We start from the raw sequence: 12922 nt of genomic DNA on the forward strand, positions 1-12922 counted from the left end.
TCTTCTTAACAGTGGAGAGATGCAGTTTTTCTCAAATCACAAAACTCTAGCCTTGACACCTGGTCTGTAAATGTACAGTCCACATCTTCAGGTAACAGCAAAGAATCATTTGCTTGTGTGGCTTGTTGCTGTCTGAATGAAATATGGAGCTGTCCTGGCAGCCTGTGTGTTCAGCTAGCTCAGCTCTGGGGTTTATATGCTGCACCCTGAGGACAGATGATTGCTTTGCCCAAAGACCAGACTCGGTGAGAGAGTTACTCAAAGCCCAAAGAAGAAAAACCTCTTTACTTCTTCACACGTCATTAACAACAATTATATTCATTTTATCTTGGATATATCCAGATACACTGAACAGAAGACAAGTGATTTCACACATAATCCAGTTAGTGTCTATGCGGAAAACAGGGAAAGAAGCCAATACCAGCAGAACTGCTGTTGGGAATGTGTGGTTAAGTCTGTGCTCCCAGGAGATCCGAATCTGCTCTGTTCCGTTCCACCACTTTGTTTTCATGAGCACAGTCATTTCCTTCTGGAATTCAGCAAAGTAGAGGGCTGTGTTCAGTGACACTGTTTCCTAACCATGTCTTTTTTTAAAAAATAATTTTCAAAAATCATCCCAACATTCCGTAATGGCAGAAGAGCAGAGGGCACACAGTCAGTGTGGGTTTGTGCATAGAAGGATAAAGCTCACTGGAAGGGGTATTAGAGAAGTCTGGGAAGAGTCTTTGGGTTCCAGGTGATCATACCCTTTTCATGGGTAATAACTGATAATAAGAACATAGTTCATGTATGTCCTTAAATCTCCTAACCAGAAGCTTAAAAGATGAAGCATGTCTTCAGTTCCAGCATGACATTCCGAACCTCTCTGCTCTGTGGGGTGGGTTCCAACCCTCCCAATGATAAAGGGCCCCTGGAATTAGGGGAGCATGGCAGGTCCAGTTCTCTTCCTGTTTTAATCTGTGGATGCTGGAGGACAAGGTTGAGAGCACATTTTAAGGGAACATTGACCAACTGGCAAACCTTGTGATGTTTTGTAAACTCAAGATTTTCAATGTCAGAAACTGCCGGTCACCGAAGTACCTGTCTGGTTCCTCAGGGAAAATCTCACATCAACCCTCGTGTTCATTTTATTTATATAAAGATTTACAATAAAATAATCTACTGTTAAGAGCTTTGTCAAACAAATGAGTAGGCCCTTTAGTTGATCTATCCCCATTGTGTAGGTAAGAAAACTGAAACCTAGAGAGATTGATTTCTCCAAGGTCATGAGAGCCAGTGAAGGCTGCATTAGTCAAGGCTCTTCAGAGACACCGAACCAACAGAAGACATATATATAATGGAGATTTGCTGTGAGGGATTGGCTCACAGTACCATGGATCTGAGATGTCTCATGATCTTCCATCTACAAAGCCTGTGGTGTGGTGCAAGTTTAAGCCCGAAGGCCTGAGAACCAGGGAAGCCAGTACGGTAGATCCCAGTTTGAATCCAAAGGCCCAAGAACCTGGAGCACTGATGTCACTGATGTCTGAGGACAGGAGAAGATTCATAGCCCAGCTCAAGCAGAAAGGGCAAATTCACCCTTCTTCTGCCTTTTTGTTCTATTCGGGCCCTCAGTGAATTGAATCATGCTCATCCACTGTGGGGAGGGTGATCTTTTAGGATTCAGACACTGATCTCTTCTGAAAAGCACTCTCACAGGCAGCCAGAAATACGTTCACCAGCCCATCTGGACACAACTTAGCCCAGTCAAGTTGACACATAAAATTAACCATGATGGTAAAGGGGAAAGCAGAACTAGGAGTCAGATCTCCCGACTCCTATTTCAATCTTCTTTCCAATTTTTCACCCTTTTTGTGGATAGCCCAGCTTGCCATGCTAAAGAGTATGAGTTTTTCCCCATAGATGACACAGAGCCACTAAGCAGTTGAACAAGGGATAGAAGCATTTGCAGGGGTTCTTTGTGGAGACGCCACTTGGATGGTTGTGAGGACTGGCTGGGGGTAGAGAGAAGCGGGGAGTAAGCAGTGGAGATGCACTGCACAGAAACACTGACCCGCCATGAACTGCAGCAGCTGCTGCGTCAGGCCCGCAATGCAGAGAGCCTCAGCTGAAGTGAGCTCTGGAGGAATGCACTGAGGAGATTGTGGTAAGCGGAAATCCACAGTACAATTAAGCCACATGGGTATGCTGGGAGTTGAGGGAAAGGTCAGTTTAATCTCATTCCCAGTTTGTGGCTAAGATAGGAATGGGGACTGAAATATATGGAAAGGCAAGTCCTGGGGAAAACATCAAAAGTCTATTTAGGGGCCGGGTGCGGTGGCTCACACCTGTAAATCCAGCAGTTTGGGAGGCTGAGGCAGGCAGATTGCTTGAGGTCAGGAGTTGGAGACCAGCCCAGCCAACATGGTGAAACCCTGTCTCTACTAAAATACAAAAATTAGCCACGCATGGTGGTGCATGCCTGTAGTCCCAGGTACTCAGGAGGCTGAGGCAGGAGAATCACTTGGACCTGGGAGGCAGAGCTGCAATGAGCCAAGATCATGCCACTGCACTCCAGCCTGGGCAACAGAGCAAGACTCCATCTCAAAAAAAAAAAAAAAAGGAAGGATTCTATTTAGGGACGTGTTGAGTTGGGGCATGGAGATGTTTAGTAGAGAGTTCTTTATCCACCACGGGACCTCAGGGAGGTGTCACTGCTAAGTAGCTAAGTATACGGGTGTTGATGTTGGCACAAAGCTGGCCACGGTAACTGGCTCTGTGGGAGGGCAGGGAGTCCTGGCAGAGCATACAGAGTGAGAAGGGGGAGAAGTGATGTCCAAAGCTAGGGACGCCAATGAAGTGACAGAAGAGTCATGCTCAGCAGGGTCTCAAGAGAACAGCCACGGACTCTCACAGACCCAGATAACCCAAGTCTAAATGCCGGTCCTGACCAGCAATTGGTCAGGCTGAGTTCTGGGTGATCAAAGTAGCTGAAAGAAAGAAATCTGTCTCCAAGCAAAGACACGTATCACGCACTCGCCACCGGTGACCTCTAGTGAATTCCACGCGGAGGAGCCGCACACCACCCCTGGTGCTTAAAAGAGCACTGATGGGAGCTGAAATGGCCAGAGCGACTCACCACGATGAGCGCGATCACAGACAGTGTGTAGTAAATCGAATCCCTCAGCAGGCACCAGGAGGAAAGAGCCACAACCTGCAGGAGAAGAGAAACAAAGTCAAACAGGATATAGACTGTACAAATGAGACGGCGGGACTCCTGCAGGCTCAGCCAGCTTCCTGTCTAGGCCTCCTGTCCTGCACCCAATCAATCTGCCAATCAGTAGGAATTTATTCAAGTATTTAGGCATATTAGTCTGGATCTTCTGAGAGGCAGACATGAAGATGGACTTAAACCTGCAACAATTTTGTTAGGGGGAAACAGCTGGTGATAGAAAGTGGGGCATTGGGGGAGCTGGGCATGCAGCCTGTCCAACGGTGATGCGTGTCTGACCCCCGCAAAGGAGACAGGGATGGTTGGGTGCACTGTCCCAGCTGCCAGCCAGTCTGAGGAAGGTGCAGTGAGGCCCAGGGAATCCTTAATGCAAAGTTGCCTATCAGAGGAGACTCACGTGCCCCAGGAACAGGCCTGCCTTGACATCCATCACGTCCAGGGGATAGGAGGAGCAATCCTAACCTGTGCCTTTGTCATGACTCTGCTGCAGCCTGTCCCGCCCCGTAGAGTGAGCAACCTGTGCTGGGCTGCCGCTGCCGTCCTTCAGAAGGGGTGTGGACAAGCCTGTCTCTGCCAGACCTTCTTCCCTCATCTCTATTATATGCCTGGTCTTGCTGGCATTTGACCCCTGGTTTAATCAGAAGCTTTGAAAGGTTGATTTGCACACTGATCCAGGGGAAAATGTTCTTCTTGGCATTTGGAGATGTCCCTTTTTAAAGAGATGCTGGCTCTGCTGAGACGAGGCTGATAGGCACATTGCTGGAGGCTAAATAGCCTTGCCCTGCAAGAGGAGGGGGCTGCCAGGTCCAAAGAAGGGCAGAGGAGCCAGGGCTAGAAATGGTGGGGAGAGTTTGAGGGGAGGGGAGAGAGCTCTGGATGTCAGGTTCAGGCTTCTGTTCTGGAGAAAGAATCATTTCTCCCTGGAAAGTTCTTCGAAGTCTCTTATTAAGGAATATTTAGTATTTTTCTGTCTTTACAGTGTAGGTTCACTTTGGCAGACCTTACAAAGAAGTCTGGGAGAGTTCACACACCTTGTCCCAAGGGTTGTCCCTGGCAAGTCCCTTTCCCTTCCCTAGAAGAGTACCGACTACCCCATGGGCACAGGATGTTTGCCTGGCTACCTTTGCCCTTGGCCTAGTAAGTGAAAAATGACACAGCACAAGTCAACACTCTCAGCAGGGGTATGACAGGCACATGCGACACCAAACACAGTGGGAAAAACGAACCCCAGGGACATGCAGTCCCGGAGCCTCTACCCTCCCTGACTGCTGTGCAAGTCTGTAAAGATCAGACCAAGTCAAACTGGAGGTTTTCTGGATTCAAATAACATGAAAGGCATGACTTACATAGGACCATAAATGAATAATGAGGCCAGTCTCTTTCCATTAACGCATTCCCCACTTCTTATATGAACACTTAGTTATTTCCTGTAGCTAATTTTGCCTTATTAGGTGAAGCATTTGCAGGTCTAAGTCACACATGACAAAGTTGTCAAGAAGAGAACTCACATCAGAAAAAACATGTTAGAATAAATATAAAGTATTCTTTATCCTTTTATCATTCTCTCTCAGTACTGTAAACTCTTAGTATCTGTGGCCATTACTCACCATTTATGCAATAGATTAAATTGGACTAAATTGTTCATTTTCCAGCAGGTCATAAAAGGTTGTATTTATCCACTTCATTATAATCAGACAAATGGGCTTAAAACGTGGCAAATATCCATTTTGAATTTCTTTAACACATTACTTGGGCTTTTAGTTAACAACAGCAGATTGAACACACACCATTACCGTTCTTGTTATACCATAACAAGATAATACTAAAGGGTTTTTTACAAACAGGTCATAAACCCACAATGCAAAAGGAACAGAAGAGCTGATCAGAACTACAAAATCTTGGAAGCTGGAAAGCAGAAGAAGAATTGGGAATGTTCTAAAAGTTAGAATACAGATGGGCCTGAAAACAGAACAATCAAAAGACTGTTTAAGAATTTATTCTCCAAACCTCCTTCCTTACTTCACACAGCCCAGTTAATGCTCATTCTCTACCTTAATAGAAAATAAGAGATCCAGTATTTGAAGAATTGGAGTTCCAGAAAACAGAGAACACAGAGGGAAGAAATGATCAAATAAATAAATTCAGAAACCATTCCAGAAGTTAAGGACATGCATTTTCATAGCAAAAGGGTTCTCTGAGTTTATCTCACTGAGTGCACAATAAACAAAACAAGACGTACATCAAGGCAGATAATCATAAATCTTCAGAACACTGGAACAAATAATAGACCCTAGAAATTACCAGACAGAGGAAAGCAGGTTTATATACAAAAAATAAAAACCAGAGTGACATTTTGTACTAACAAAGACATGGAAAGTTAGCAAAAAATGGAGTAATGCTCTCAAAATTAGAAAGGAAAACAACTGCATTTCTATGCCCAATCAAATTATTAATTAAAAATGAGAAAAGAATAAAAATAAAATTTTAGTTGTCTCAGAAAATTTGCCTCCTATGTGTCCTTTCTGAAAAAGCTACTGGAGAATGTACTCCACCAAAATAAGGGAGTAAAGCACTTGTTACATATAATTATGTTACAATAAAACATAATACCAAGCAACCAGAATCTATGATGATAATTAAAGGAGATTTCTAGAATGACAGTGAAGGGAGAATTTAGAAGGATGATAAAAGGAAATTCCAAAATGAAATTTTTACAGCAGGCTTAGAGAACAACCTAGCCAGATTTGAGTGACTCAGAAGACTACAGAAAAAATGTTGCCAGAAGGACAAAATTGATGGAACAGTTGATAATTTTGAACCTACGGAAAGAAGATTAGAGAGCTCTAAGAAGAGAACATAGAAAACTAAGCAAGCAAACAATAAAAAAGACAATTATAAGCCACAAGTTAAACATAGGACTGTGCCCCAAAGAAGATGAACCATTGTGTATTAATGGCTCAACTATGAAGAGTGGTCATAAAGTGATAATAAACTAAGCAGAATATTGTCTAACCAAACTTATAACTCTTTAGGGGAAGATGGGGGCTGGGTAGTGAGATGGGTGGGGCTAAAAGAGACGCAAACCCTCCTCTTCTATACTGTGAAATAAATGGAGAACACCTGTAACTGAAAAAATCAAGTAGCTGCCATCTAAGTAGGTTATTTAGAGATACTGAGCAAATATCAGGAAGAGGAAAACTAATGGAAAGTAGTTACCTTAGAAGAGTGGGGAAATGGTGGTGGTGGGAGTGGAGGATGGCTGTTTTCCATAATAAGCTTTCTAGAATGGGTTGCCTCTTTAAGCTCTGTGCCCATATAACTTTAATAAAAATAAAGATAGGAAAGCATATCATAAATTATCCACTTAGTTTTACTTCTGCAAGAAATATATCTTGCACTAGGTCTAGATGTCAAATGTGGGTGGATAGTGAGATCCTTTTTCTTCTTTATAAATAGAATAGTTTTCAATGTCTGGATTGTAATCAAGTTTCAGCCCCATATTCAGAGCCTACCCTTAGCAAAATCTTTTTTTTTTTTTTTTTTTTGCATAGAGGTGACAAACTGGAGCACAGGTAAGAAGGCATCAAACCAAAGAATTCTTTCCACACTCCAGAAGGAATTTAGAAAGGCACACACCCAAATAATTTACAATTCTATGTTACTTAACAGTGAGAACTGTGATCATGAACTCATGTCCACCTCTGACTTACCTTTCTGACACCATCACTCACCACAAAAGCAATATTTATCTGACCCTTCCTGCAAAGAAGAAGGTTTAGAAGGGTTCTGTATCCTTGCAGAGGCCAATACCATTTGACTTACTCTCATTTCCCAGCAACCTGGGCTTGATGAATTTGAGTACTAAGCCAGGTTGGTAATACTAGCAGTGGGAAAGAGTTTGGGATTTGAATCCAGGAAGCCTGGGCCTTGGGTCCCTGTTCCCAGACACTATACTATAATGCTTCACTACAGGCAAAGGTGAAAAGCAGGCACTCACTTGCGATTGTCTCCCATGGGGATTTTCCTTTCTCCCTCACTGTAGCCATTAAAACAAATATAATAGAAATTGTAGCCAAAAAAGAGAATAGTTCAAGCCTGAGAGACAAAAAAAAAAAGCAAAAAAACAAACAAACAAAAAAACAAACCAGTGACCACAGCTACATTTTAAAATAAACTGCTTTCAAGAGAATTGAGGTAAGTGATCAAAGCAAAAAAAGAGTTACTATAAAAACTGTAGATAGGAATGTAGATATGGAAGGCATATATTGTAGATATGGATATATTCTAGGAGGAAGAGAATCAGTTAAATAAACACTGAAACTACCTGTCCATTTGACCTGTTTAATTTACAAAAATAAAACGCCACTACAGCTCATTGTGGGTTGAGTGTTTCACTGTTTCACAAACATGAATACCCTGGTCTTCTGGACTCCATGTGGTTCCCTTTGCCTCTCAGTGAAGGATCACTTATCTCTAGATGAAGGCCGGAAGCCATGTGACTCAGCCTTGAACACATCTCCTGGCAGAGGGAGACATGTTAGCATCTCTGCATCAAATGGGAGTCTCTTTGCATCTGTTGGCAGGTGTCCCCCAAGCCACAGCAGGCTGATGAGAAGACAGGTTACCTTCTGTAGCCCTTTGCAAAATGATTGCATGGAAGAAAGACAAATCACTCTGGCAAAGAGACCAGATTAGAGGTCCCAGGAGAAAACCAACAGTGAGTAATTCTGTCCTTGACCTCACTGATCAATAATATAGATGGTGCAGATTACAGAAGTCCATCCACTCCTCCACAGATTCAGCCAGAGGCTCTGTTTTCCCCCTATAGTTCTAGGAATCCCACCCAGCTGGAATTTCATCCTGATATTTCTTTTTCTGTTTATGGAATGCATTTCACACATTCTCCATTGAATATGCAGCTTCAGTTTCCTTCTTATACTTTCATTTAGTTCCAGAGTGGCATAATGCAAAAAATAATTCACACTTTCAAAACAACACATTCTCTTCTGAAATTCTGGCTCCCTCTAGGAGGTTAAAAGTAATTGTTTATGATAAAACCATACACTTTCTGGGTACAGATATGCATTGTGAATCTATATACAACTATTTGTATATATGATAATACACATATAGTATATATGAAGATAGACTGTGTATCTGTAATATGATACAATATTTATGAGAACTTTTCCTGATGAACAATATCACCTGACACTGCAGGCACCTTTTAAAAGGCACAAATACTCTCAATTGGTGAGTACTTGCTTTTAAAAAAAACTGTTGAAGCAAACAAAACAACGTAATAGTTAACATAACATAAAACATAAAGCTGTTACTTTCTATGAGGAATGTTGTTATTTCACACAAATTTTATGGAAAAGGGATTTGAGAAATCATAACATGAGTTTTGTTCCAAGCTTTTGAGCTGACACAATTTCTACAGCCAATTCTCATCTCAGGAAACACAGCCACCTGATCTGCAGTGAGGATGGGGCTCTGGGGTGTCCCTGAAACCACCTGAGGACACCAAGTGCTGCTGAAGTTCAGACAGGCCTGATGGGGGTTTTTCCTCCCACAGGGAAACCTCAGTGCTACTGTCTGCTCATGAAGTACACTTTTAAAAAACTTCTATGCTGGGAAAAATCACTGAAATACAAATGACTCTTGTTTTCTAGAAGGTCACTATCGAAAATGGACAGTAAAATTGGGCTATGTAAAAAGACAATAACATACTTTTGCAAAATACAGTGAACTGCTGCTTACTAATCTTCCCAACCAGGCACACAAATAAATTCACATTTTTAATTTAATGTTTTAAAGAAAACTCATTTTGAGTTCTAGTTTTGTGTAAGAAAAACAAATGACAAATAAACAAGCTTCTAGTGGAGACAGATTTAAATAAAAATAAGGCCACATCAGGACAGTGCAGACATAGAATAATCTCTTGAGTGCTCTTCATTGATCTTGCTGAACAATAAACCATGGATGCTCATAATGACCTGGAGATGCCTCGGGACTCAGACATGCCTTCTCAATCATCCACAAAATTATGTGCAGTTTTCATGTTAAGTGTAAGTTATTGCCTGCTAGGCCTTCAAAATTTGGTAGCTCAGAGTGTTCCCCTACACATCAGAATTCACAGGGAGTCAGCTCTGCCGTAGGGAAGAAAATGCTGGACTTGAGGCCACAGGGCTGTTCCCTGCAGTGCCCCTGGCTCCCTTTGCCCATTCTGGGTACTGGGTGTAAGGACATCTGCATTCACTGCCAGGCATTGATGTGCCAGCACCCGGCACAGCATTTGGCAGTACTAGGTACTTGATACAAATTTGTTGAATAAATGTAGGGCATTTAGGGTAATTTAATTTAACCAAATATATTAGCTTGGATTCACCCAGAAATAGACCCAGATTTGAGTGCAAATAGTTTATCTGGGGAGGTGATTCTAGGATAATTGTTAGGAGAGTGGGAAGTGAGGCAGGTGGTGGAAGGAAGATAATAACCAAGTCATGGCAGTGGGCAACTGGGGCTCCATTTTAGTGGGGACCCTGGGAGACTATGTGGATGGAACATGCCTCTGAGCGGAGAGGGAGCCAGGGTATTGATCCACCCACTCCCATTGGTCATTGGTTGAGAGATGCACCTAGGAGTGTAAATTCTCTGGCACTTCCTATCCCAAGGGCAGAAAATATGGGCTTTTGTGACCAGGAGGAGCCCCCAGACAAAGAAATGCAGGTTTTGGCTATTGGAAGTCAGGCCAGTGGGAACTGAACTGGCAAGGGTGAGAGGCCACGGGTGGGGCATGAGCACTGTCTACTGTAGCCAAAAACATGGACTGACACAGTAATCCAATATTCAGAGAAAGCATAAACACAAACACACACACACACAGACACACACGCAGAGAATTTTGTAATTTTTAAAGTACAACCCAATCACGTTTGTATAAGACGCAAAAGCAGTCCACACTAATTCATGGTATTTTAAGTCAGGAGTAGTGTTCCCCTGGAGGCAAGGCTAGTATCTGAAAGAGGCCACGAGGGGCTCTCAGAGGCCATGACTGTTCTTCCTCTTGATCAGGGTGCTGGTTACCGGGTGTACCCACTTTGTGAAATGCCATGGAGCTGGATTAGGACAGGTGCACTTTCTTAAGTGTATGTGGTGCTTCAACAAAAATGCTATTCAAACAAAACACAAATGTAATTACAGTGTTAACTGTTATTGTTAATATTACACATTAATTTTAATAGTAATTACTCCATCACAACGTGGGGTTGGCTTATTAGAAAAGTTGCCAGGTAAAATACAGGAAGCCCAGCAAAATTAGAATTTCAGGAAAATACCAAGTCATTTTTAAATACAAATAAAAATATCTTGGATATTTGAGATAAGCATATCTCAAATATCACATGGAACATACAGTATACTAAAAATAGTATAGTTGCTTATCTAAAATGAAAATTTAATGTAATATACTGTATTCTGGTTTGCTAAATCTAGTAACCATACTTATTAGATTTTGGATGTTCATTAAAATAACTATTTTGACTTTCTTTGGATAAGTACAAGATTGGAAGTCTAGTGATTTTGAACTAAATATTCTTAGGACAAAGGGCAAGTTGAACCTGTTCTACTTTGCCTATTTATCTTATGCTGGATATTAACCACTATTTTTTTTTTTTTTTTTTTTTTGAGACAGGGTCTTACTCTCGTTGCCTAGGCTGGAGTGCAGTGATGCAATCTCGGCTCACTGCAGCCTCAACTTCCCAAGCTCAGGTAATCCCCCCATCTCAGTCTCCCAGGTAGCTGAACTACAGGCACATGTCACCATGCCCAGCTGATTTTTTGTATTTTTAGTAGAGATGGAGTTTTGCCACGTTGCCCAGGCTGATCTGGAACTCCTGGGCTCAAGCAATCCATCTGCTTTGGCCTCTCACAGTGCTGGGATTACAGGTGTGAGCCACTGTCCTCAGCCTTAGCCCCTATTTTATTTTGGTTGTTTGGCCTGATTAGAATTTTTTCTTTGTTTCTTGTTAGTTGAAATAGTTGCTAAAGTGCACATTGCATTTTTTTTTAAGGAGGGACGTCCACAACATCAAGACTTTTGGTTTCTCTTGGAAAAATCTGAAGACCAGGCAACTTGTGTCACTGTGGAGCTGCTCAGCGGTGCCCTCTTTAGATGGGATGTGCGTTCATCTGCTTGCATGGGTCACCCACCTCTTCATTGCCCCCAACTCCTAAGGCCAAGAGTCAGATGTCATATACTACTCTCTTTCTGCTATTATTGTCCTTAGACCCAACCACTCCACTTATATGTTCTATACAGCTGAGGCTTGCAGGAATATGCATTTGTGATCCCTGATCTAAAACAATTATATTAATTAGCATCAACAATGTTGAACACAATCAGTTGCCATCTCTTCCACATTTGACATGGTGCTCTGGGGTTCTTAAATATTTTCTGTGCTATGCACCCCTTGACACTCTGTGGATCCCTTTGCAGAATAGTGTGTTAAAAGGCATAAAATAAATAACAGAATTACTAGGAAACTGATTTATTGAAATCTAGTTATCAAAACATTGAAAAATAGAGATTCATAAATATATGTGTTTCCTTATTAATAAGAGCCAGTAAATTTCTTTATTTTTTTTCTTTCTTTATTTTTTTTTGGGGACGGAGTCTTGCTCTGTCGCCCAGGCTGGAGTGCAGTGGCCAGATCTCAGCTCACTGCAAGCTCCGCCTCCCGGGTTGACGCCATTCTCCTGCCTCAGCCTCCGAGTAGCTGGGACTACAGGCGCCCGCCACCTCGCCCGGCTAGTTTTGTTTTGTATTTTTTAGTAGAGACGGGGTTTCACCGTGTTAGCCAGGATGGTCTCGATCTCCTGACCTCGTGATCCGCCTGTCTCGGCCTCCCAAAGTGCTGGGATTACAGGCTTGAGCCACCGCGCCCGGCCCAAATTTCTTTATTATAAGAAGAGTTAGTCATTCACTCTGAAGTAGTGATGAATGAGAAGAGCTCTGAGATAACTGCAGTGACTGTAATCCAGCACGTGATTGCTCACATTTCTATCGGAGACAACATCACAGATACAGCTGATGTGACTATGGTTGTTGCCTCATGTATAATGAGACCAAATGCTAGATAAAAGTGCTTAGTGAAAATAAGGATGTATGTATTTTTTCTCATTCATGCTCACCCACCCCCTAATCTAGTTTTCAGAGATGGAAGCCCTGAGGTACTACTACTTTTTAGTTCCTGGCATTTGGTCATCTAATTGTCTTCTGGAGAAGGGGACAGGAGGAAATGGGCTCTCAGCCCATTCTGGCTATGTTGATAAAAATTCAGGTGGAGGAGGTTAAACTAATGGCAAAAACACTGTTTGGGGTTATCTGTAGATTTTGATTAAGAGTGCTCTCTGTTAAATTCATTATCATAGAGAGAAACCTGGTTATATTTACAGTTTTGCGGGAAGAATGAAAGTGGCTCACAATATTCATTCTGTTATCTCAGACTGGTGAGTGCAGAACTGGAGTCATTTCTGTGAGGACTGAATAGACACTCTCCCCACAGCTAAGTGTGTGCCTCCTGCTGTTTATCCCCAAACACATGGGCACAGTGGTGTCGGCATCGCCCGGAAGCTGGTTAGAAAAGCAACTCTCAGGCCTCCCTCCAGACCTGCTGCATCAGAACCTGCAGGCCACCGAGGTGCTCA

General features: G+C 42.5%; 1 protein-coding gene across 6 annotated transcripts in view; it reads right to left on the reverse strand.

Annotated features, from left to right (window-relative positions):
• SLC24A3 (solute carrier family 24 member 3) overlaps nucleotides 1-12922 on the reverse strand; it is a 514808-nt gene that overhangs the window by 68425 nt on the left and 433461 nt on the right. For all 6 annotated transcript variants that reach the window (XM_033185487.1, XM_033185486.1, XM_033185485.1 and 3 more), the window contains exon 7: nucleotides 3119-3193. In XM_033185487.1, coding sequence (XP_033041378.1) covers nucleotides 3119-3193 — 75 coding nt within the window. The remainder of the gene's footprint in view (nucleotides 1-3118; nucleotides 3194-12922) is intronic.

The sequence above is a fragment of the Trachypithecus francoisi genome, unplaced genomic scaffold (assembly GCF_009764315.1).
Source record: "Trachypithecus francoisi isolate TF-2019V2 unplaced genomic scaffold, Tfra_2.0 Lachesis_group21, whole genome shotgun sequence".
Lineage (NCBI taxonomy): Eukaryota > Metazoa > Chordata > Mammalia > Primates > Cercopithecidae > Trachypithecus > Trachypithecus francoisi.